The sequence below is a fragment of the Nematostella vectensis genome, chromosome 3 (assembly GCF_932526225.1).
Source record: "Nematostella vectensis chromosome 3, jaNemVect1.1, whole genome shotgun sequence".
Taxonomy (NCBI): domain Eukaryota; kingdom Metazoa; phylum Cnidaria; class Anthozoa; order Actiniaria; family Edwardsiidae; genus Nematostella; species Nematostella vectensis.
This window is the reverse complement of record NC_064036.1, coordinates 16,003,346-16,029,444: the sequence shown is the minus strand read 5'-3', so window position 1 is coordinate 16,029,444 and position 26,099 is coordinate 16,003,346. Positions and strand designations below refer to the sequence as shown.

Sequence of the window (26,099 nt, the reverse complement as noted above, 5' to 3'; positions counted from 1 at the left end):
GTTTACTGGAGGTCATAAGTAAGCAAGGGTTGGGGAAAGGAGATGAGGGAGGGGAGGGGAGGGCGTACAACAGGCGACCAGTGTACTAGAGGTCATAAGTAAGTAAGGGTGGGAAGAGGAGGGGAGGGGAGGGCGTACAACAGGCGTCCAGTGTACTAGAGGTCATGAGTAAGTAAGGGTGGGGAGAGGAGGGGAGGGGAGGGGAGGGCGTACAACAGGCGACCAGTGTACTGGAGGTCATCAGTAAGTAACGGTGAAGAAAGGAGGGGAGGGGAGGGCGTACAACAGGTGACCAGTGTACTGGAGGTCATAAGTAAGTAAGGGTGGGGTGAGGGGAGTTGGGAAAGGTGGGAAAGTTATAGGAGACAGCAAGAGGAAGGGACGGCAGTGAATGTGATATACCGGGTATGGTTACGGCATGCCTCATTAGGTAGCTCCAGGTGCGTTCTCAGGATTGGCCGAGGGGGTGCGCAGACATAGGTATTATATGACCGAGGGGGGGTGCGCAGACATAGGTATCATATGGCCAAGGGGGTGCGCAGACATAGGTATCACATGGCCGAGGGGGATGCACAGACATAGGTATTATATGACCGAGGGGGGTGCGCAGACATAGATATTATATGGCCAAGGGGGGTGCGCAGACATGTGCGGGTGATATACCGGGTATGGTTACGGCACGCCTCATTAGGTAGCTCCAGGTGCGTTCTCAGGATTGGCCGAGGGGGTGCGCAGACATAGGTATTATATGACCGAGGGGGGGTGCGCAGACATAGGTATCATATGACCAAGGGGGTGCGCAGACATAGGTATCACATGGCCGAGGGGGGTGCACAGACATAGGTATTATATGACCGAGGGGGGTGCGCAGACAGATATTATATGGCCGGGGGGGTGCGCAGATATAGGTATCATATGGCCAGGGGGGTGCGCAGACATAGATATTATATAGCCTGGGGGGTGCGCAGACATAGGTATTATATGACCGAGGGGGGGTGCGCAGACATAGGTATCATATGGCCAAGGGGGTGTGCAGACATAGATATCACATGGCCAAGGGGGTGCGCAGACATAGGTATTATATGGCCGGGGGGGTGCACAGACATAGATATCATATAGCCTGGGGGGTGCGCAGACATAGGTATCATATGGCCAAGGGGGTGCGCAGACATAGATATCATATGGCCAAGGGGGGGGTGCGCAGACATAGATATCACATGGCCAAGGGGGTGCGCAGACATAGGTATCATATGGCCGAGGGGGTGCGCAGACATAGATATCATATAGCTTGGGGGGTGCACAGACATAGGTATTATATGACCGAGGAAGGGTGCACAGACATAGGTATCATATGGCCGAGGGGGTGCGCAGACATAGATATCATATGGCCAAGGGGGTGCGCAGACATAGGTATCATATGGCCGAGGGGGTGCGCAGACATAGGTATCATATGGCCAAGGGGGTGCGCAGACATAGATATCATATGGCCAGGGGGTGCGCAGACATAGGTATCATATGGCCGAGGGGATGTGCAGACATAGGTATCATATGGCCAAGGGGGTGCGCAGACATAGGTATCATATGGCCGAGGGGGTGTGCAGACATATGTGTTATATGACCGAGGGGGGGGGGTGCGCAGACATAGATATCATATGGCCAAGGGGGTGCGCAGACATAGATATCATATGGCCAAAGGGGGTGCGCAGACATAGATATCATATAGCCTGGGGGTGCGCAGACATGTGCGGGCACCCTACGCACCTATGTACCTGTGCCCCCCCTCCCTGAGCACGCGCCTGAGCTCCTGTGAGGGTTTGACTTGACAGCATTTATCCAGCAGTACTTTTTCGTATGAATGCTGCCGATAACTACATAAATATCCACAGGATCTTGAAGTGTGATCCATCACAATCCATCATGGTGCAGGTAACTGATATCTAGTGGAGTCTACCTCGGAATACCTGTGGAATGCTTGACCTTATAGTTGTAAATGTACCCAACTTTGTACTTTCAGAAAATGTGTTCCCCGTGGTATCCATTCAACCTTCACCGCAGCAGACCGTCGCGGGGGGCGAGACCGTCGTGTTTCGGTGCGCGGTGAATGCCGGGATGCCTCCACCTTTCATCACATGGTCACGTGACGGTCAGCCAATCAACAACACTCAGGATAACTCAACTGCGCATGTCATCGAGGGCAATGTTCTCAAGATCCCACACGCCTTTGATAGTGACAGCGGCCGCTATGCATGCCGGGCCACCAACCTACTGGGTACAGCAGAAGCCATTGCGGTTCTGAACGTGAAAGGTTTGTGCAGTGCTGGTTTTTTCTATTTTTATTTATTTCTATCAAAAATCAATATTTGCGCAAACCCGAATCAACAAGAACGCCTGCATCTTTTTGTTGCCTACTTACAGTCGTTCCCGCTATATAGACTCTCCGAATATACTTGCAGATCGTATCTGCAACTAGGGGAGGGGGGGACTGTATGACACTCTTTGTTTCTTGCCTTCTCTAAAAAGGGTGGGGGGTTGAGGATGAGAAATGTCCCCTTGTTGAGGGGGATTTTCCATAGGACTAAACTATAACGATAGATGACCGTAATACACAATGTCTCCATATGACGACACGTTTGCAGCTGAACCACAAGTTACCGTCTCGCCGTCTAGGCAACACTACGTCGCCACCGGGCGCCAAGTGGAGTTACTCTGCACTGTCACCGGATACCCTGTGCCTTCCATTGAGTGGATAGTTCCCAATAGGACAGGACTCAGTCCCTCTCTGGTCAAAGTAGCACAGGGAGTTCTTAAGATCGTGATAGAGAATGTGACGTCACCATACGAGGGTCGGTACCGATGCATGGCAAAGAATAACCTTGGCACGGCAGAAGAAGTTGTGCAGTTGTTCGGTAAGTTTGTTACTATCGAAGAAGGATAGTCAGGCCGCCGTTTTGAACACTCTATCAGTACTAAGACACGAAAAGCACCCATTTCCATCGGCTTATTATAGTGAGTAGCAGAGATACTTTTAATCAAAGATCGTAAATAAAGTATCAGACGTCAAAGGTGGGCTGCTATTTGAAAGACTGCTTGCAAGTAGATCGTCAACTCACGAATGTGGCTAATTTGCATTCTTTGACTCAGAACCATCTGTGTAACTCCATTCACCGAGCCCTGATTCCATCCGAATCATTATTTAAATTGTCCTGTTTTTTTTTTTTGGGGGGGGGGGGGGGGGGGAATGGGCTATCTTCACCACAAACGTTTTCTGTTCTCAAAATACCACGTTGATCGTCGGGATTACACATGAACACGAATATCTGTTTATTTGTTTTTCTTTTATCCAGTTGTCCCAAATGTTACAAGACCTAACAACGTTTCCGTACAGCCTGTCAATCAGAAGGTCGTCAAGGGCAACACAGCGACGTTTAACTGCACTGCTTCGGGTGTACCTACTCCTCAGCTCGTCTGGGAAAGATTGGGTGCAAAAATGCCAGAGACGGCAATGACATCAGATAAGGGACTGATGACCATCGAGTCTGTAGGCGCAGATGATTCCGGGGAGTACGAATGTATTGCGACGAACAGTGAGGGGTCTGAGAGAGTGCTCGCCAAGCTGGAGGTCATAGGTAAGTGTGTTATTTATCCATTTATTTACAATATGTACACATCTCATTTCAGTATAGCTTGCTTGAGTGGACGCCTTCGTCGATCTGTCTCTCTGCTGTGCTTTTTGTTCAGCCGTCTGTCTATCTGCCTGCCGAGTTTCTGTCCTTCCATCTTGTCTATCTGTCTGTCCGCGAGCTTATGCGCCCCGTCTGTACGCTGAGATTTCTGTCCACATATCTATGCGCCTGCTCGTCTATCTGCTGTGTTGGGATTATTGTTCTATCTTACGATGCATTCATCTTGTAGTCCCACCCGATGTCGCAGTCAGCCCTCAGCAAGTGTCAATCAATCTCGGCCGTCCATTCAGACTCTTCTGCGTTTCCAACCCACCCCTCCCCCTGACATGGAGCAAAGTGAACGGTACCATCTCCAATAGCTCGGTAGTCGTGGGCGGAGTGTTGATCGTACAGGAGGCCATCATTCAAGATACCGGCAAATACCGCTGTCACGCTAGTAATATTGCCGGCTCTGATGAAGGCTTTGCTATGGTGACCGTGCTTGGTAAGTTCAAGGCGGATGCGCACTATCGACATATAACGATACAAAAAGACATGATCTGCCTTTGTGTTTGTTTATTACTTCTACCTCCGTGGCCGGTGCCGGTGTGGTCTCGCTCTATGATCTTTGGTGCGAAATATTGGAAATCGTGAACTTGTAAAAAGGTGCTAATTAAGAAAAATTATTGACATAATTCGGTATTGATATATTGCGTGAGTACTTACGTTATATCGTTATATTGCTAGTCTGATTCAGGTTTTATTATTGCTAATGCATCAAGACATTTCGACTGCGCACACATAGGTTGTCCATATGTAACCCCAGTTAAATAACTTGATTATTTTTTCCAATATTCAGTCGAAACTCTATTAAACGGCACTCGTTACTTAGATGGGCAGCACTCGATACTTAGTTGCTTTCTTCCTCTATCAAGCGGCTCACCTTGTGAACTGTCCCACCTCTCTTGTATTTCAGTCGCGCCAGAGGCTGACGTCTCTCCTGTCAGTCACGTGGCTTCCATTGGCTCCAACGTGACCTTCACCTGCAACGCCACAGGTATTCCGGAGCCCGTCTACACCTGGACAAAAGAAAACAATAACCTACCTGATAATCACGTGGTCGACCAAGGCAGGCTCACTATCTATGACCTGTCAGCGGTTGACCAAGGGAGATACATGTGCACGGCCGCAAACGCTGCTGGGTATGCCCAGAGAGATATCTCGCTTACTATAGAAGGTAAGACAGCGTGTTCAGGAGGCACGCCCTTGTACGGCAGTCACGATATGCTCTTGTACGGCAGTCACGATATGCCCTTGTAAGGCAGTCACGATATGCCCTTGTAAGGCAGTCACGATATGCCCTTGTAAGGCAATCACGATATGCCCTTGTAAGGCAGTCACTATATACCCTTGTAAGGCAGTCGCGATATGCCCTTGTACGGCAGTCACGATATGCCCTTGTAAGGCAGTCACGATATGCCCTGGTAAAGTAGTCACGATATGCCCTTGTACGGCAGTCACGATATGCCCTTGTAAGGCAGTCACGATATGCCCTTGTAAGGCAGTCACGATATGCCCTTGTACGGCAGTCACGATATGCTCTTGTAAGGCAGTCACGATATGCCCTAATACGGCAGTCACGATATGCCCTTGTAAGGCAGTCACGATATGCCCTTGCACGGCAGTCACGATATGCCCTTGTAAGGCAGTCACGATATGCCCTTGTAAGGCAGTCACGATATGCTCTTGTAAGGCAATCACGATATACCCTTGTAAGGCAGTCACGTTATGCTCTTGTAAGGCAGTCACGATATGCTCTTGTAAGGCAGTCACGATATGCCCTGGTAAAGTAGTCACGATATGAAGGAAATGGAAACAAATGAAATATAGGAATAACCTATATTTTAGAGAAGTCATTTGTGTTATTTATGTGTTATCCAATTTCCACTTTTAGTCAAGCGAATTACTTATGAGCTCCCATAGTCAGGGATAATTGGTGACCACTCACGTCTTTGAAGTTGCATTACCACATCATAAATTAAATATCTAGTTGTAGTGTAAACTCGTATTATAACAACCCCTGTGTTTCTTTGAGAGCATCAAGTTGATTTATATCATTTCCCGTAGATCTTCCCAGCGTGACGATAGTTGACGGTACATCGGTCAAAACTGTTCCCGTGGGGGGTAACCTGACTTTGGAGTGCATAGGCACAGGGATCCCAAAGCCGTCTATTCAGTGGAATCCTGTGGAGGGGTCCCTGCCGATCGGCATTGTCGTGGAAGAGGGTCTTTTGCACATCACTAACGCAAAGAGCTCGTTTGGGGGAGCATACCGATGTACGGTGACTAACACTGTGGGATCGGTGCAGTCGCAGATTGTTGTTTTTGTACAAGGTGAGTGATGATGATATAGTGAGTGATGGTGATATGGTGAGTGATGGTGATATAGTGAGTGCTGATGATACAGTGAGTGATGGTGATATGGTGAGTGATTGTGGGTGATGATATGGTGAGTGATGGTGAGTGATGATGAGTGATGTTGAGTGATGATGAGTGACTGTGATATGGCGAGTGATGATGAGTGAAGGTGATATGGTAAGTGATGGTGAGTGATGGTGATATGATGAGTGATGGTGATATGGTGAGTGGTGATATGGTGAGTGATGGTGATATGATGAGCGATGGTGATATGGTGAGTGATGGTGATATGGTGAGTGATGGTGATATGGTGAGTGATGGTGATATGGTGAGTGATCGTGATATGGTGAGTGATCGTGAGTGATGGTGATATGGTAAGTGATAGTAATATTGTGAGTGATGGTGATATGGTGAGTGATGGTGATATGGTGAGTGATGATGAGCGATGGTGATATGTATGGTGAGTGATGGTGATATGGTGAGTGATGGTGATATGGGGAGTGATTGTGAGTGATGGTGATATTGTGAGTGACCCTGAGTGATGGTGATATGGTGAGTGATGGTGATATGGTGAGTGATGGTGATATGGTGAGTGATGGTGATATGGTGAGTGATGGTGATATGGTGAGTGATGATGAGCGATGGTGATATGTATGGTGAGTGATAGTGATATGGTGAGTGATGGTGATATAGTGAGTGATGATGAGTGATGGTGATATGGTGAGTGACCCTGAGTGATGGTGATATGGTGAGTGATGGTGATATGGTGAGTGATGATGAGTGATGGTGAGCAATGGTGTTATGGTGAGTGATGATAAGTGATGGTGATATGGTGAGCGATGGTGATATGGTGAGAGATGGTGATAAACAGGCGCATTCCCCTTTGGCGGCCAAAAGTGGGTCATTTCTTATTAAGGAATCTTCGAATTCTATGCTTTTTTCATATGATACCTATGACTGCGCAGCCCCCCCCCCCCCCCCCCCCCCTCCTCAGCCAATTCTGGGTACGCTGCTGATAAAGGTGGTGATGCGGAATTTTGTGGTGATCGTGACTAAAGTTCATGATGATGACGATGATGTTAATGATTATGACTGTTGATGATAGTGCTAAATGATGATAAAAATGATGATGGTGGTGATGCTGAATATTGTGGTAATCGTGATTTAGCGTGGTGATGATGATGATGAACCATGTTGAAAAAATTTAAATTATGATAAAAATGATGATGGTGGTGGTGGTGATACTGGATATCGTGGTAATTGTGATTAAGGGAAGTGATGATGATGATAATGATGACCATGTCGATGATAACGCTAATGATGATAAAAACGATGACGACGGTGATGGCGGTGGTGGAGAAGGTGATTATTGTATTAATCCTGATTGAAGATAGTGATGGTTATAACGGTTATGATGATTATAACGATGTGGTGGTGGTGGCGGCAGTGGCGGTGATTATTTTGGTTATTGATGATGATAAAGATTTGGTTATTATGATGATAAAGACTATGATGATGATGGTGGTGGTGGTTATGATAATTGTAGTAATCGTAATATAGTAATAATGACAATAATGATGATGACGATGTCGGTAATTTTGATATTGAAACCGTTCATTTTGAGCTCAATCTTGAATCTTCTAGTCGCACCAAAAGTCACCATTACACCTCCTGTGGTAAAAATCAAAGAAGGGGAGCCTGCGGAACTAACCTGTATAGCCAGCGGTTCACCAGCACCGGAAACCCAGTGGCGCCGGCTAAACGGATCTCTTCCGGTTACGCACAGTATCAAAGGAGGGCGCTTGCAGTTGATGAATGTGACACATGAAGACGCGGGGATCTACATCTGCAGAGCCACCAACAAGGAAGGAACTGCCGAGGGGTTCGCTACCATCAAGATAAAAGGTGAAAACAAAATTGTCAGACCTAGATCATGAACAGAGTAGGGAATGGAGTTGGGGTAGGTATTCGCTAAATAATGGTATTTTTCACGACCTTTCAGTACAATTTAGAGAAACCCGCGTTTTAGAAGGTATTTGATGGCATATTAGAATGCAGAATGAGCATTTAAATTTCTATTTTCGCTCCGGCCAAAGATATCTCAGTTGTACGACCACATGTGTGGATGTGTGTTACCATTTTCATGTTTGAAAAAAAATTAACAATAACAATTGGTTTAAACAGAGGCAAGCTTTTGTATGATCGGCACGAGAAAATTCCTTTTCTCAAACTTTTAAACACTAGAATTTGTAAACTACAAAGAAAAACACATTTTGCTCAGGACACACTCACCTGAGATTTAGTACAGTAACTCATATCACTAATTGGTGATTAAGCTGTTAAAGTGGGAAAGTAACTCCTAATACTTGATGCTGGATGTTTTCTTTTTAGGTACCGTGCCGCGTTTCGAGCAAAGCCCTAGCTCCTACATGGTGTTGCCTACTTTGACCAAACAAACGCTCAACTTCACCATCGAGATCTTCTTTTCTCCGGAAATCGCCGACGGAATCATCATCTACAACGACCAGATTGAAAACGGCACTGTCGGAGACTACATCTCCTTCGGAATGTCTGACGGCTTTGCCGAGTTCCGCTTCGACTTAGGTTCGGCAGGCCCGGCGATCATCCGAAGTCACCAGCAACTGACGCTGTATCAGTGGTACACTGTGGTGCTGACGAGACAGGAGTCGGAGGGGACCCTACAGGTCGACAGCCAACCTGTCCGACGCGGGTCGTCCAAGGGCAAGAGTACCGGTCTGAACTTGAATCAGAACATGTTTCTTGGGGGCGTGGCTAATTACAGCAAGATTGACAGATTCTCTGGGTTCAATAGAGGCTTCATAGGTTGTATCAGCTACATCAAAGTCGATAACAACACCATAAGGTTTGGTATGTAACAGCTTTTAAACTTCTTCAAATGCTACGTGGGTAGCACGTCAATCTTATTGCGTTTGTGTGTATTCTTCAGACAAATCCCTGGAAAAGGTCGGCGTAACTGACTGTGAGCCATGCTTAACCAAACCTTGCAAGAATGCTGGCACGTGCTCAGATACACGTGATCACGTGGGCTTCACGTGCCATTGTAGGCCAGGTTACAAGGGCCGCACTTGTGAGGGCGTTGGTGAAAGATGCAGTCCTGGAGTGTGCAACAAGGGCCGGTGTGTCAATCGCGGGGACACTGGGTTCGACTGTCTTTGCCCAGTTGGCTTTAAGGGAGACCGTTGCCAAGACGGTACGTGGCTTGAAGGCGATGTAAATCAGGTCAATGCATTTCACAATCCAGATATTATCTATTATCTGTCCGCTCTAATTCTAATTTTGGAATTTAACTGTCTTCTCTTCCAGGTTCTGTTATCGAAACACCGCAGTTCGACGTCAAATCCTTCATGTCGTTCCCAGGCATTCAAGGGGCCTTACTAGAGATCAAACTGAGCATGCGCTTTATGGCGAACGACGCAAGCGACGGACTCCTGCTGTACAATGGTCAGCGGCTACACCCTAACAGAGGCGACTTTGTGTCAATAGCGATTGTTGGAGGCAATGTCGAGTTCCGGTATGATCTCGGGTATGGTCGCGCCGTCATTCGGAGTATAAAAAATATTACAGTCGGACAGTGGCATACCGTAGTAGCAGAGCGCTATCGCCGCGATGGTTCACTGATATTGGACTCAGAGCCAGCGGTGAAAAGTCAAGCGCCTTGCTGCTCTGTCGGCTTGAACCTAGCTTTACCGCTATACGTCGGCGGAGTCTTAAACTTCGAGACAATTGACACGGATAAGGTCGGCGTGAATCGAGGGTTTAAGGGATGTATATCAGACGTCGCTGTTGATGATAACCCAATAGACTTGATTAACTCGTATGTAAAGCACCGAGGAATTGAACAATGCACTGAGTGTCTCTTGCCGTGCCAAATCGAGCCTTGCGTGAACAACGGCACGTGCATACCTCGCGGACAGACCGGATATATGTGCGCGTGCGGGGATGGATTTACTGGTAAAAACTGTGAATTCCCGCTTGTCGGCCCGGGCAAGAACCGGACTTGTATGAACGGGGGGCTTCCCTTCCCTCCCTCTGGACGAGTGTGTGACTGTCCTGTGGGATATGCAGGAAAGAGATGTGAGAGTGGTAAGTTATTTTATGTGAAAGTTGCCTAAGCGTTTCTCACTAGTTTTTTTATCTCTTGTTTGAATATCCGTTTTTTTATGTCCTGTTTCAAGAGCTCTTGTTAGATACACCCTATTTTCCCCAAAATTGAAAGACAACTTGTTTTAAGAAATTTCGAAATATTAAGAATCTTAAAACAATTTTTTTACGTTTTTTTACAAATTTCATCCGAAAATATCGAAATTGCGTTCTCAAATCGGCCGATGGCACTTTTGTATATTGCTAGGATGACAAAATGGCGCATGACACAGACCAGAGACTAATTCTCACCGCGAGCTAACACTTTAGCAATCGCGACCTAATGACTTCATTGCATTCTTATCCCCGCAGTCGTCCAGCTTGAAGACTCCATGTCGTTCTTGGGCGACGGCTATGTGCAATACCCTGGAAGTGTCATGAGACGCAAGTAAGAAAACTGGTTCATCTTCATATATATACACGTATTTTAAATAACGTTGTCGGCGCGAACGACGAATGACAATGACTGATTGCATCTTTTATCTGCACGGGGGGGGGGGGGGGGGGGGGTTGAGGATATAAGTATTTATACCCCCTCCCCTCTGGATTTTTACGGCCCCACGGCCCCAGATACCCTTCAGAGAGTTTCGGCTCTCCCTCCCCTCAGAACTTAGGCTTCTGGAGACCCCCTCCCCTCTCCCCCCCCCTGTTTTATATTTTTCTGAATTTGGAACAAATATTTGGGATCCATCGGTCGTTTTCGGTGCATTTGTCAATCATCATTTGCCGTTTGCACTGACGTTTTTTTAATAGGTGTATATATTCCCAGTTTTATTTGACTCGATCACACTCCTTGTTTGTAATAGGCCTCTGGCACCTGAAACCATGACGATCTCAATCAAAACCACCACTTTAGAAGGCGTGATATTCTGGCAAGGACGAGTATGTTATACATGTTGACTTCGGCGTTTTGTCAGGCAATAAGTGTAATAGATTTGAAATGATTTCTTTCAGAATCTTGGCGCGTCTAAAGGGGACTATAACGTTATTGGGATAAGGAGAGGATTCCTAGAATACAGGTAAGAATACAGTTAAATCTTGTAAAAACACTGTTGAGTCCAACTTATCACTCCTCATAGACGGGTCAAGCTGGTAAGGATTCACAAACAATCTACGGCGCGTTTGTCGCGATTTCCTTGCATTTTTTTAAGAGAAAGGCGGCATTTGCTTTCATGTGTCTTTTGAAAAATCCAACCCAGGTAGTTGGATTGGAATCCAACCCAGAGAGGGGGGGAGGGGGGTCCCCCTGACTAGCTACGTAAGCAGAAAGCGCGGTTTATGTACGGTACAAGCTCCATTCTGACACTCTTTCCTCTGTCTAGTTATGAGCTAGGGGCTGGTCCTGCGGTGTTGCGGTCCCGACGCCGTGTTGATGATGGTCAGTGGCATTTCGTCAAAGTGTTCAGGTAAGTACAGTGCTGATAGCGGGAAATGACAGTCGTCTGATATGTCTCATTGTGTTCAAGCACCAAGCAGATTACATACCCACAGATAGCCCGTTGTCAACCATAAAGCTACCGCCAATACCTTGATATCTTAAGTTACTGCCAGCCGGCAATTTTCTTTGAGCTTTTTCGATTTATACGAATTTTAAAGCGTTAATTAAGCGTTTTAAGTATAACCTGATTTGTTTTCTAGGCGAAGTCAAGATGGCGCCTTGCAAATTGACGACGACGAAATCGTTAATGGGACATCTAAAAATGGCGCAAGAAGCTTGAATACACCTGGACCCATATTTATAGGTATATATGACACCACTGTCTTACCAAAGTAAAATATTCAAATTCTTGCTAAATCCTTGGCTTCTATCCTAGACCCCTTGTCTATCCGCTTGCACTTCTCTCACAAACACGTCCTTGCGTTTGCGTTTTACGCCAACATACCAACCAACATACACCTGCGAGTCATTCCATGTGTTTTATCCACAAGCGCTTGCCTAACTACTCTTTCTCCCACATCGCTCACCCACCAGCCCTTGTTTTTTTTATTATTCCTTTCTAAATCTCGCCCATATTCCCTTGCGTCTCATTTTTTCCTCTCCATACCTTTGACCTACATGCCTTTGCTCTCTCACTCATAATCCCTTACCCCGCTTACCGTATTTATTCGAATAAGTGCCCCGGCGCTTATTAAATTTTTCGACTCTCAGACGGGGCGCTTATTCGAGGGAAGCGCTTATTTAAAAGGGCAAATTTCGACCAAAAGGCCCAAGTGTTTTTATTCATTAATATCAGTTTTAAATGTATCAGTTTTTTTCTTTATATCATTATTACAACGTGAAACAGCTTTTTTCAATAAATTTTCATCCATTAAATATTTGCTTTCTTAGAACTACATTATGATAGTCATTTTACTTAGTTACATACATCCTGGGGAGGGGAGGGGAGGGGAGCGCTTATTCGGGGGTGGCGCTTATTAATAGTTTTGATTCAAAGGGGGCGCTTATTCGGGGAGGCGCGTATTAATAGTTTTGGTTCAAAGGGGGCGCTTATTCGGGGAGGCGCTTATTAATGGTTCTGGTTCAAAGGGGGCGCTAATTCGGAGGAGGCGCTTATTAATAGTTTTGGTTCAAATGGGGCGCTTATTCGGGGGAGGCGCTTATTAATACTTTTGGTTCAAAGGGGGCGCTTTTTCGAGGGAGGCGCTTATTCGAGTAAATACGGTATCCCTCTTCCCTCACTGGGCTATACTTTCTTGCGTTTCCCAAACAACCCACCAACTCTTGCCTCCCTCCACCCCTCCCATTCTTTTGTTAACTTACTCTCTTATCTCACCATGTTCAGGTGGCGGCGATGACGTAGAAACCTTGACGTATGGAAAATACGCAGCAAGCTTCCGTGGCTGTGTCAGCGGCATCTATCTACAGAATAGAAAACTTCGCGTGCTTGAGGACGCCGTTCAAGGCTACAACGTGATGCAATGCGATGCCAGTCACGAGACGTGACATTCGACTATGTAGTCACGTGTGAATAGATTGCGTTACTGGTCACGCAACTCATCTGAGCTAAGCCATGAGGCGTGACGTTGATATTTTTTTATAGTTGGGGCTTAAAGTATTGCAATTTACTCTTTGCAAACCCAAGTTTCCGAATTGAATATATTATATTGCCATAAGGTTTACGCATTGTTACATTCTGTTTATACACAGTCACAACTTCTCCGTTATTAAGTCCAAGCGCTTTTGTAGATTTTTCAGTTATAGCTTGGAAATGCAACATATTTGCGATAGAAGTATAGTTCAAGCGCTGTAAAAAAGTAAGGTTTCAGACATTATTGGCTTTTATAAAACGGACCAAGCTCTTTCAAACTTAAACTCCCCCCCCCCTCACACACACACACACATAGAGGTGTTTTTTTACCTCATTTGAAAGCCAAAACTACAAGAAATGCCATAGTTCTAGGCCAAAATAAATTTGCTGATGTTTATTGACTTCTACTGTTCCAACAGTGCTTTTCGCCACTTGCTCGCTAATTGCTTCACAAATAAGGCTAAACTACAGGATACATATTTTATTCTTATTAAGACATGCATAGCAATATCAAAAATAAAGCTTTTTTTCTACTTATCTTTGTTGGAGCTGTTTTTAATAATGTATGCTGAGAGAACGCCAACAGCAGTTCTCTAAAGGGCTATTCCTTGTGGGCCACGGTTAATCAATTACCCGCCGTTGGACGGATTTAGCCTGAGGAATCTCACAACCTTTTTAGTCTAGAATTTATGGTTCTCTAATCATCTTGTAAGTGTAATTTCGTGCGTTTATTTTCTTCGATCTCTCGGATCTTGAGCGCCGCGAACCTCATTCTAAGCCTTATAACCGAGCATCGTCAATTATAGTGTAGGTTGTTGATTGACAATCCCGTATCCAGTCGCTGACATCGTGAGGAAGAGCAGAGAACGATTTATTGGTTTTACGAGGCAGGCGTGTTCGCAAAATGTAATATTTCAGCGCGTTGAGAGTTTATTACACTTCGTGTTAAGATTACATTTTGCTTTAGCTATTACATTTAGCGGCGTAACTAGGTGTGCAACGGTTTTAAGGGAGGGGAAGTTATTATTGAAAGACGAAGTCGATTCCGCACAAAAATCAACTTTGCGCGCCCCACGAAAAACTTTTTTTCACTGAATGAAATTATCTTGCCATACATAGCTCACAGTTCGGCACTGTCATCAGGGTCTGGATGGGGGGTTTGCATGTCGGTAGTCAGTTAAAATTTCCATAATTTGTCGGTAAGAATTATCGGCCTTTGTCGATAGTCGGTGAATCTAAGCTAGTATTTCCCTGCTAGCAGAGGCCTCCTTTCTCTGTATTTCGCTGGGCTGGAGTTCGCGAGAAAAAGATACCTCTGCCATGGTTCGCAAGTTCGTTTGATCAAACCGCCGTCCACGATCGTGGACGGGAGATCCAGAGCGCATGCTCTGTTCATTAATTACTGGCCACTATTTGAGCCCACAATGACTAGCGCATGCTTGAAACGTATACTGTATCCGCTTCGGGATAATAAGCCCGCATTCGAAACGGCGTCCTCCATAGAAATATCACGCGACGAATTATAAAAGAAGCCATTCAATGCCTTATCTTAATTCAGAATTTTCTCTCTTTTGACTAACGAGTCAATCTTCCGTTTACAGGTTTTGCATATTCTTCTGGAAATAGCTGATCTAAGTTTACCAAAAAGTTTTGTAACATTTTCTTCGAGTCCAACTGTGCGATATTTACATTGAAGAAACTCACCTGCCCAGATGTCTTAAAATTAATCCCACAAACAAGACAAAACTCGTCTTTGCTGCGTTTGCTGTTCAATCTTGTTAGTGACGTTTTAGGTGATTGAAATTGAACAGTTGTTTTCTTTTTTCGAAGAGGAGAACTAACCGGAGTTTGATTCATGATTTCCGACTAAACCCATGCAAAGCATATTAGCATGTTGACAGCTTTCGCGCAATGGTACGGGTTTTGGCACGTCGGTCGCTTATTAACGCTCACGCATGCTCAACAGTTTCGACCCATGGCAGAGGTCTCTTCCTCGCGAACGCCAGCACAGCGAAATAGAGAGAAAAGAGGCCTCTGCTAGCAGGGAAAGCTAGTATTCGCTTTTGTACCAGATTTCATGTATAAACAAGATTAAACATTATTTAGGATTGATTAGTAATTAATAGCTTATTGATAATAAATTAATTATGGGTTAATTATTGACTGAAAAGTTGATGCAACAGGAAATACATATAGGGCAGATTCTGAAATGGCCGAATTTAAAGCCGCATTGTCACTAGTTTACTTCTGGAGGTCCGCCGGAAACGGACCGGAGGTCCGGTCCTTCAAAAGACAAAAGAATCTATTAGAATCCGCGCTATAAAACGGGCCATCCGCTCTAATTTATCAGTCAAATCCTCGAAGAAACTTCCAAAAAGACAAACTGCTTTTAAAATTTTGAAATATTTTCCGTAGTTTCCGTTAAAAATCATCAGAGATTGTTACGTAATCGACCGGAAGTAAACTGGTGACAATGCGGCTTTAAGTAGATTGACGATGGAAGTAAAGACTGAAAATACCGGTCATAATAAAATGTCGGAAGTGGGCAAATAATTTTTTGTCGCTAGTCACTAGTTATTTTCATGTTTTGTCAGTTACTTTTTAAGCCGTTTGTCGCTAGCCCGTTAACCCAATCCAGACCCTGTATCATTGATTTTTTGAGCATAGCAACCACTCTTGTGTCTTGTCGACGACAACTATTGCACCAAAAGTATCATAATGTCAAAAGCCTGAAACAATAAAATTAAATAAATACACTTGTTTCTGAGCAACGACCTGGAACTACTCGATGGATCTGGAGACAAAGAAAAACTGTAGTTTCTTTAACAAGCTACGTCACAAGGCAACCATTCCGCTGTGCGATTCTTTAAAAAAATAACAGATGAAAAACGTTCTTCTCGCGGGAGAATTAGATAATTTATGCAACACGAGACCCGAATTATTGCTAGATTAATGCGTTGCTAGGAAACCGTCTAAGCGAGTAGGCGGATGACGTTCGTATGGTTACCGCAGCGATGTGATTGGTCGAAATTCTGTCATCGCCCGTGATAACAAAAATTTGCATAGAGCCATTTCTAGGGTTATTCACGTCGTTTCTAAGGAGGCTCGTCGGAGAAGAAAGAAAAGTCGCCCCGAAACCTTCGAATAATACGCTCAGAGATGACTGACATAGAGAATATGGCCTTATTTGAAGAAAATCCCTTAAAGAGACGAGCGATTAACTGTGACAGGCTTCAGAACAAGGTTTCTTGGTAAGGGAGTTTGTGTGCGTGTGCGTCATTGTTGTCGTCGTTTTATTCTCATTTGAGAAAGCTGGCTAATGTTGCTCTGGTTTGTAGCGTTGATAAAACTCAAGCGTTACGTTTGAAACCAATTTGGTTTTATTCCTTACTGTTTAGCGCTAGTTTCGCATTGAAATACAAAAATTAGCGCAACTATTTGCGCGCAAGTAAAGGGTCAATTTGACCTTCAGTTTATTATTCTCTCCGCTTCCTTACTTGCATGCATATCATTATGTATTCTTTACTTCTAGAAATCACGTCTATAATGCATGAGTACAGTTACAAATTCTGATAAAGAAATAGATGTATTCCTTGTTTTACCTTAGCAACTCTTTGATTATTTTTATATAATCAAAGAGTTGCTAAGGTAAAACAAGGAATGCATCTATTTCTTTATTAGCATTTGTAACTGTATTCGTTTAAAATTACTATCAAAATATTCAAATTTATGATATACTTTGATATTTAACCTGGGGTGTGGTTCAAAGGTTGACAATTAAAGGTTAGCTGCAAGCTTATAGCCTTTCGACTTTTAAGGATGAAATAAATAAATCGTAAGTTCATTGATTAATTTCAAAAGTAATAGGCAGTCAATAATAAAAAAAAAACACGAAAAAAGATTGAACACTGGTCTTAGCTCTATTGTTGGTCAGAGCTCAGCAACGTGGCATAACAACCTATTATGGAGGACCATCTAGGGGGTTGATACCACAGCAATTATGTGCATACATAGGGGTATGCATATGATGCGCACTGCTGAAAAGAGGGTTATTTCTTATTGAAGTATTTCAAAATACTGCAATCCTTTTTCAATATGATACCTATGAATACGCACACCAATCAGCCCCCTTCCCCCCCAAACAGCAAATCCTGGGTACGTGCCTGAAATTTACTAAGAATGCATGAATAGAAGTGCCTGGAAGAACGGTGTTCTCTACGCTGCTGTACCTACATTCTACTGATTTAAATTCAGAAAAATAAAAACAAAAAAGAAACATTTAACCAAATCAAGGGATCCCTGTTAAGGGGCCTTAGAGTAGAAGGAATTGAACTGAAATATTGATCTAAAAAAGTTTATTTGTTTAACCTTTCTTTGTACATCCTTTTTTTGATTTTCAAATGAAAGAACTTTTTCTCATTTTCCTTAGTATAGGCCATTTTTATTACAGTTTGCATTAAAACAAACATTGTGGACCCTAAAATAGGATAGTATTTTTTATTGTCAGTTTTACAATCAGTTAAATTTGCCATTGGTACTGGAATTATTTTAAAGTAATATTATATGTGAGCACATACCGATTTGTTTCAATGTTAGCATAAACCAATCCTCAAATTTACTAATGGATATTCTGTAATGAACCCTGCTGTTAAGAATTTTTTTCATATTGCCAAAGGCTTGTACAATATAGACACTTTCTTTGCAGCATAAGTAAGGGGGGGTTGATGGGGTCTGGAAAACATAAAACCTTTAAAAACAATATACTAAATAGGAGAGCAATACAAGTTCCAAATTTAAGGAAATTGTATAAGAAATTGTAAAATAAAAACATCTGTAAACCACACTAATTTTAAAACCAAGAAACTGCACAAAAATTACACAAACTGTAAAACTACCATACCTTATCTTACAAATGCCTATTCCACATGCTCAAATCACCAGAATTGGCGAGAATAAAGAGTGTTTTTAATACCACCTGAATTTTTGTTGTGGGGCCGCCTTCCCTGCACCTATTTAAAATAAGGCGGCACCAGGAAATCAACACATTGCAACCCCCAGTGGTTCATGGGTAACTTATTAATGGCTGAATCCTGGTATCTGATTTTACTTACGCTCATTTCCTTATTTATTTGATACACATGAAGCTCTGTGGGCTATGACAAATGAATTCTCTACATGCTACCTATATGCTTTTTAGAATATTGTATACAAATTGTACCCTCAAATTGGTTGACATATGGCATTTTCACATTCAATATTAATGCAATGTTGACCAATCATAGAGTAAAAAGTGTAATCTGAAATAAAGTTCAAATTTGTTTTTGGTATATATTAGATAGTCTTTATATATTAAAAATTCTTACCAACTCTCATTCTCTTATTTCTAGGATTCGTCAAAGATTTGTCAAGGATGAGAATTCAGGTGTGAGAAAGACTGACTTTTACAATTTTGTCCTCATAAACTTGGGAAAGATGAGCTACCGTGATGTATGGCATTTGCTGAAGATGGCCTACCCACACGTGGAGCGAGTACGAAGAGGTCGCATGTACATGTATTGGGGGATACAATTTGCTGGGGCTCAGACGGAAAATACTCTCTCTGGTCGTAGTTCTGATGAAGATTACAATTTCTATGAGTCACAAGAGAATGGTTACAAAAGAAGATGCCTGGATAACACGGCTGTTGTTAAGGAGGAACGGGAAAGCCAATTCATAAATGAGTCATGCCCAGAAGAAGGTGATGTTCTCAAACCGGAAGAGATAAAAGTCTACACTAGTTTTGAGGATTATAAGAAAGCAGAGACTGCCAAGATGTCGAAAAATCCCCAAGATGAGCCCAATATTGAACATTCTACTGGAGTCAGTGAGTGCTCTAAGAATGTGGTAACTAGTTGTGATCAAGGTGGAAAAAAGATTCTTCAGGGATCTGGGAATGAGCTGGACAATAATAACACTACGAGGGATGCGACACGATCACCCTCTCCACCTTTGGAGATATTTGCACCTTCTTCATTTTTCATTAAAAAACCCTCTGATAAATCCAGTTACCACGATTTCTCTCCTTCAAGTTCTTGCGAAGAATCTTGCGAAGATTTGTTCCTCGAGGAAGAGGAATTGGAAAAAGAGACAAAGGACAACGATGGAAAAGATTTAGGCATAAGAAATGATGTTACAGACGAACACCATCCCCCTTGTGACAGTGTGGACAAGAAAGGAAAAGTAGCGGATTTTTCAATGTCCTTGCTCAAGCCTGATAACATCAATAAAGTCTGTATACCCCTATTAAGTAGCAAAGCTGAGACCGAAAGTTCGTGTAATAGTACCTCTTCCTGCACCTCAAGCCGAGCGAGCTCTACAGACGCCGTAGCTAACATTGCGAGCCAAATGGATAAGCATTTAGACTCGGTAAGGTGCGACCCTATCATCGTGTCTGTTTCCAGCATTGCACATCAGGAGGACGAAAATAAGCCAGAAATCTCAGCTTCTTTAATAACAGAAGGAGAAGAATGGGTGGAAATAAAGGATATTTGCACCCAAACAGATAAACCGCAGTCTACGTTATGTTCAATTCACGGTAAAACCATCACCACCCTGTCCCAGTACACAAGGCAGGCCTCACTCCCTATTATGGTAGGTCAGCCTGCGACTATGGCATCCATCGATCCTGAGACTCAAAGTGCTGGAGGGCAATCAGAAGGGACGCTGGTGACGTCCCAAGCTATGGGATACCTCCGTAGCAGATCTTCACCCAGTACGTATGACTTCTCAGATTCAGTCAAGATGATCATGATAAGTAGCAGCTACAATCCAGCAAACGCTGCAACACAACCTGTGCTTACCCGGGGAACCACAAGTGCTTCTCCCGATGGTGACAGCACTGGGAGGGTTACGTGGGCGATGAATGGACAGAGACCGCTGATGCCAAAAGTGATGACGGACTCTCGTACTCTTGTCACGGGCTCTAAAACTTCTCCAGATGTGTTTGGTATTAAGTTACCTACAGGGGATCTGAAGGAGGCCAACGAGACTTTGGACCAGATTGTACAACAGAGGTTTAAAGTCTCTGGTAATGCGACGCGCTTCACCCGGTCACCTGAGACAGCAAGGACTCCTTCCGGCGTCCCTATCAATGAGGGTATGCAACCATCGCTGCCTGCGTCTAGTAAACCGGACCGTACTCCTCCTGTGTCCATCTGTCCAACAGGGATCTTGGCTCGCGCGGTGCTGGCCAATAAGACAACTGGAAGAAATATTACTGGAATTTCTAGGAATGCTTTGCTAGAATCTCTACGGTCGTCTAGTAGTGATGGTGATAGCTTAGAGGGAGTTCCCGTGGATTTGATGTACAACGAGTCTGATAAAGGCCTTCTTGCGGAAGCGCGCCTGAATAATGTACTCGCGAGTAGTAATTTGATGGATAGGACGTCTAACAAAAGGCCGCTCGACTCCTCGCCTGACCTTTCTGATAAAAGTGAAGCCATACGAAAGCTTTTGAGTGAGCAAGAAATTCAGAGGAATTCCCCGTTGTTTTCATCGCTTAGTGATCTTCGCGCCAGAGTACACTGCCTGTCTTCCGAGCTCGAGAAAGAGCGAACATCAAGATTAGGTCTCGAGGTTGAATTACGAAAGACGAAGGCCCTACTAATTCAAGAGAGACGTATGAACGACAACCTTGCCTTTATGCTTTTAAAGAATAGTAATTGATATCCTACACAATTTAACTAGGACCAAATTATGGGTGGTTAGCAACAGTTTGCGTAAAAGATAGGATATCTATATAAAACGTTGTTTTTCTAAAATAAATACCTAAGATAAAACACTTGTCGAGTTGTTGTATACGCTAGCATCCACCACTTATGACTCGGCCGGAAGCTAAGATTGGGGAAAATCTAAGATGGAATTGTTATTGGATTACGGTGGAATTTTACTTTTCATTGATGCGGGAAACGTAGGGGTAGTGAAAAAAAAAAACAAGACAAACGATATTTTCCGCAATATCTCTTCAAACGCCATACCGCTCTATATGAGGGCCTGTTCATGGCCCCAGAAAAATCATTTAGGCCACAATTTGTACTAGCGATTACCTCATACCAGGTGTATCGACACCATCTACCCTCATTCCTTTTCGCATTTTCTTTTTCTTGTGGGGAAAAAACATCTTCCCGATCATTATCGATCAAGTCAATTCAAACTTTCCTTTCGCGTGCAAGAAAGGTACAAGAATACAAGAGCGTCTACATTTTTTTTGTTTTCCTATATGATTTAAAGCAGTATCTGACACCGTCGATAATCGCACGCAACGTCACATCTCCCATTTATTTGTAGTGATGTCAAGATTACAGAATGTCGACGAGTTTAGATCCGATGCCGAGGTACGAGGAAGCCTGGTGCTTAGGCTCTAGTTTGACGGGCTCCTCCTCGCTACACCTCTGGACGGTGGGCTTCAGTCTCGGGGGCTCATAGCCCACGCTTATTAGATCATGTAACCAAGCCTCCGTTAGCAGTGCGTCCTCAGTTCCCCAGAACTCGGCCTCGGCCATGGCTATACTCAAATCTAAAATACGACTAAAGAAGTGGTCTTTTTCTGATTTCCAGTCTGTGAGAAACTTGACAAGTTTTCCTGATTTATGGTACAGTTCCTTCTCTTCTATAAAATCCAATAAAAAATTGTGAGCACTCCTGTACTGCTTTGCATTTGGCGGGAAAAATGACAAGTAGCCATTTACTTCCCATAACAACCGTTGAGCCCAGTAACCGCGCCAGATATCGCAGACCCGGAAGGTTGGTGTAACTGGTATCAGTAAGCCCCAGAATCCTTTGTGCATGAAGAAGGTGTTCTGGGAGTTGAAAGGTGCCATCGTGTGCGGCGGTAAGAGCACCGCCGGGGCCGATGAGTCAAACTTAACATCAATTCTGACGTCAGCGTCTTTTCGCGTCAGCCTAAATATAGCATCAACATCCGGGTCTCCGTCAACAACTCCTTGCTGGATCGTGGGCTCAACATTGTTGCACTTGTGGAATGTATTCTCGTTAGGCAGTGAAATATTCTCCAGAGGGTACCCCCTGGGCCAGATTGTTACCTGGCCGAAGTGAGCATAAGGATTGACCGTGAGTCTATTCGTGGCATAGACGTAGAATTCCCCGGTGGTTTGCTCGTAGAAAGTAATTTGCCCGGATGTCGGGGAATTGTCGTCATCTGTCTCGTAGATGTACTTGGCGCCATGATGGATGGCGTACAGGTAACCCAGGTTTTTGCGAGCGTAGCTCTTGTATGGAAGCAGATCGACGATGCGGTAGCCAAGTGTTTTCTGCTTCTCCACACTTAGGAATACGCAGTTAGGAAGGCTGTGAAATGGTAAAAACGTTTTTATTAACTCGATTGACATTCTGCGAGCTATTGCCTACGATTTTCAGCAGCCTATAATCATCTTCTGGCCTCCGTCATTCAATTAGATCTTCAATAGATAGCATTGTCACCAGTTTACTTCCGGTCGATTACCAACAATATCCGATGATTTTTAACGGAAAACGCGAAAAATATTTCAAAATATTGAACGCAGTGTGTCTATTGGAAGTTTCTTCGAGGATGTGATTGGTAATTTAGAGCGGATGGCCTGTTAAATATCTCGGATTCTAATAGATTCTTTTGTTTTTTAACGGTTGAGGTTTCCGTCGGACCTCCGGAAGTACTGGTGACAATGCGGCATTAAGATGGTTTTGAATTTACACCACGTCTTTTCAAGGCGATTAATTATAATGCGCCAGATTTAATTCCGTTAGTTTGAATGACGGATTGCCAAAAGGCGGTTTATTAGTTGAAAATTCTTGAAGAGAGTTCGCAGCATAATGAAAATGTCTGTAATCACAAATTGTCCATTGATAATAAAAATGACAATAAAAACGCGGCCTAAGTAACAGACACTATAGCCCCAGTATACCGTCATAGAAGCTAGGTATAAAGCTAACATAAAATTTTAGCTGTCATATTGAAACATGATACTATGGTTTTGAGCTAATTTGATCTTTTTTTTTTTAAAGATCAGATATTTAAAAATATCTGATTCCGTATAATTTGGATTTTATGTGAAAATTGAAAAAAACACTCTCGTATTTATTACTCAATAATACAACTCTGGGCTTAATAAGGGAAAACGTCTCAGGCTTTTAAAACAAATTAAGCGGAAATAAATAAGAAACCAGTGCGTCTGTTTAAATGACATAATAGATAGGTACTTGCTCCCTCCACAGTTTCCAGAAATTTACCTCCAACCCGATGGCGTTTTCGTATCCCCCACGACAACCACCTTCCAACCTTCAATACTCGCCAGTTTCTTGACATCTTCCGTTGGTTCGTTTATCGTAGTTATAATAATCCACTTATCGTACATTTCGTCTTTAGGTGGTGCCTGGTTTCTCTTCACTGATTCCCAGTTGACTTCTGTTGCTTGCCTTGGTATACGTTTTACGCGCTTCCATTGCGCGTTGGAGTCGTTGGAGGAAACATGCTCCGAGCAAGTGTAAAAGTAATAAAAAACAAAAACTTGTAAAACAATCGCAGTGAAAATGACGGTACGCGTTAAGGATAGCCTCGTCATAGCTTCAGTCATCGTGTTATGACTGTTCCATTGCTCTCGGAAGTACTGAGGAAAACAAGTTAGTTATCGTTAGCTTGAAAAAAAAGGGGGGGAAACGGAACCGAACACGTAAGCTGAATTGTCATAAGAGATTTCCCGTACCTTGGAAACCACAAGCCGTCCCCTATTAGAGGTAGAATAAACTAATAAAATGCTAAATTGAACGTTGTCTTTCTTATGTCTATCCTCTGAACAAATAAATTTATTCACAGCATACGCCCTTCCTCCTTTTAGATATTTCTATTCCAGTCTATAGCTACCTTGTATTCTAACCAACAAACAGCGATTCTATAAGGCGTTTATAAAAAGTTGATATTATATGAGGAGTCGAAAATTTCAAAACATTCAATTCATAATGAAATCTTAGAAACAAAGGCTAAGTTTTCGTAGGCGTTCCTTAGAAACGGTCTTCTTCTTGAAAGGAATTTCACAAAGAAGAAATCCAATCGTTTTGCATTTTATGAATTCAGACAAGCACTTTCAAAACGCTCTCCCTTTTCCTCTTGAGTTTTTAAAATGACATATATGTAATTGTTATCATACAATCGTAAGCCTTGAAGGGTTTCCTTTAGAAGAAGAATTAATATTTATAACCATGGGCCGATATTGGACCGATGTTGACAAATGTTCAGGGAGCTTTTAGAGACAAACTTTGTAAACTTGTGATAAAAATGCACCAAACGCTTAATTGGAGGATTTTACATCTGTCAATCAGAGACTCTGATTGAAATCCCGCGCGAACACCGGCAACAAGCACCTGAAACTACGGGTATCACAGGGTACCCGCTCCTAAAGACCAAAGTATTGGCAAATGTGACCTCTGGTACCCTTTCTTTCTATATAAAACCTAAACAGCGAATGGAGTTCATTGCTAAAATGCAAGTGCGTACCCAGGGCAGAGGCTGTGCTTGTTGAGAGTCATATAACAGTCACAAAGTCTGTTATCAGAATGTCGTCAAATCACAGATCTTAAGTAGTTTGATTGGAAATTAAAGAAGCTGCCGTAGCCATGACTTTTTATATGCGTCTATTCGAATATATTATGTATTGTTATTAAGAAAATTAAGATATCTCGAGCTTAGATAAAAATTATTGTAGTATCCGTGCAATATATAACTAGCTTACTTAAAGCTACAGTGATTATCTTACCTTTTTAATGTAGCTTCATTCTTTTTGATGTAGGTTTATGTTTAAACAAAAACCACGGGTTGAAATAATTAGAGGTATTATTTGACTGACTTTCCAGCCTCGGCGCTTCAGTAATGTTGAAAATTATTTCGTAAATATTCTGGGCTGCGGAGATGGCTTGACCGAATAAGTTCACATTGTTTAAACGAGGATCTTTCTGACCGTGTCGTCCCGGCTATGTCCCGACCTTATCGGCGATGAATATGGCAGAAAGGTATTAGCTACCGGATGTAACGCAATACACAGGGCCCCTCACGTGCTACCGGAAGTAGCGCGATACACAGAGAAGGAGAAGAAAGTGGGAGGTAAGTCCTTGAAGGGCCTCAAATGTACGCAAACCTCAGATCGCCAGAGGGTTAGTAGCTAGCCATTGTAGCGGCTTTCAATGATAAAGCTCTTAAATTTTAAAAGCATTATTAAAAAAACTTGGCGTATAGCAAGTCCTCAAAGACTTCAAATGTAGCACAAATCGCATCTGAAAGCGGGGGATTATTTAGCAGCTGCTTTTAAAAAAATATTTTATAAAAAAAAACTGAAAAAGCTGTTTTAGAGTCAGCCACGCAACAATTAAAAACTTATGTAAACATAGGCTAGTGTGACGGCTATCAAGCAATAAAAGGATAAATTTTGTTTTCGTATGACGCCCGGCAAAATAGTTCGTATCTGCTTTTGCAAAATTATTTTTCTCGGGCGTTCACTTGGCATCTAAAAACAACCTTTATCTATTCGCTCTACTTTCGCTCTCTCTCTGTTCTCTCACTGTCTGCGCTCAAAGTTGAGAGGAACTAAGAGAATAATTAAAAGTGAAATGGAAATTATTAAAAAATGAGATTGGATTTTGTACGAGTGAGAAAAAGGGCGTTGAAGTAGACCTGTGTCATGGTTTATTTTATCCTTTTTATTGTTGAATAAATTACACTGTAGTACAAGTAGTACAAATTTCAACCTCTTTCAGCACAAGCTTTAATAAAATCAGACACAGCATC

The 26,099-nt window shown here is 43.2% G+C and overlaps 3 protein-coding genes across 3 annotated transcripts in view; 2 read left to right on the top strand and 1 right to left on the bottom strand.

Moving 5' to 3' along the window:
• LOC5507167 (basement membrane-specific heparan sulfate proteoglycan core protein) overlaps positions 1-13,828 on the top strand; it is a 70,841-nt gene extending 57,013 nt beyond the window's left edge. Inside the window, exons 53-68 of the mRNA XM_048725035.1 lie at positions 2,015-2,305; positions 2,637-2,906; positions 3,345-3,626; positions 3,913-4,167; positions 4,639-4,899; positions 5,790-6,056; positions 7,725-7,985; positions 8,472-8,969; positions 9,049-9,312; positions 9,426-10,205; positions 10,575-10,650; positions 11,069-11,144; positions 11,217-11,281; positions 11,585-11,668; positions 11,901-12,004; positions 13,046-13,828. Coding sequence (XP_048580992.1) covers positions 2,015-2,305; positions 2,637-2,906; positions 3,345-3,626; positions 3,913-4,167; positions 4,639-4,899; positions 5,790-6,056; positions 7,725-7,985; positions 8,472-8,969; positions 9,049-9,312; positions 9,426-10,205; positions 10,575-10,650; positions 11,069-11,144; positions 11,217-11,281; positions 11,585-11,668; positions 11,901-12,004; positions 13,046-13,206 — 3,995 coding nt within the window. The 3' untranslated portion in view covers positions 13,207-13,828. The remainder of the gene's footprint in view (positions 1-2,014; positions 2,306-2,636; positions 2,907-3,344; positions 3,627-3,912; positions 4,168-4,638; positions 4,900-5,789; positions 6,057-7,724; positions 7,986-8,471; positions 8,970-9,048; positions 9,313-9,425; positions 10,206-10,574; positions 10,651-11,068; positions 11,145-11,216; positions 11,282-11,584; positions 11,669-11,900; positions 12,005-13,045) is intronic.
• A 2,513-nt stretch (positions 13,829-16,341) lies between these two features.
• LOC5506718 lies at positions 16,342-21,112 on the top strand. The gene is made up of 2 exons (XM_001627345.3): positions 16,342-16,542; positions 18,679-21,112. Exons 1-2 carry the CDS (start codon positions 16,451-16,453, stop codon positions 20,993-20,995), a joined length of 2,409 nt encoding a protein of 802 aa, XP_001627395.2. The 5' UTR covers positions 16,342-16,450; the 3' UTR covers positions 20,996-21,112.
• Positions 21,113-21,593: 481 nt separating this feature from the next.
• Positions 21,594-25,334, bottom strand: LOC5506719 (probable glycosyltransferase STELLO1). Its single transcript, XM_001627362.3, has 3 exons — positions 25,075-25,334; positions 23,555-23,931; positions 21,594-22,636 (listed from the first exon to the last, which is right to left on the bottom strand). The coding sequence occupies exons 2-3, from the start codon at positions 23,896-23,898 to the stop codon at positions 21,628-21,630; spliced, it is 1,353 nt and encodes a 450-aa protein (XP_001627412.2). The 5' UTR covers positions 23,899-23,931; positions 25,075-25,334; the 3' UTR covers positions 21,594-21,627.
• Between the last annotated feature and the right edge of the window lie 765 nt (positions 25,335-26,099).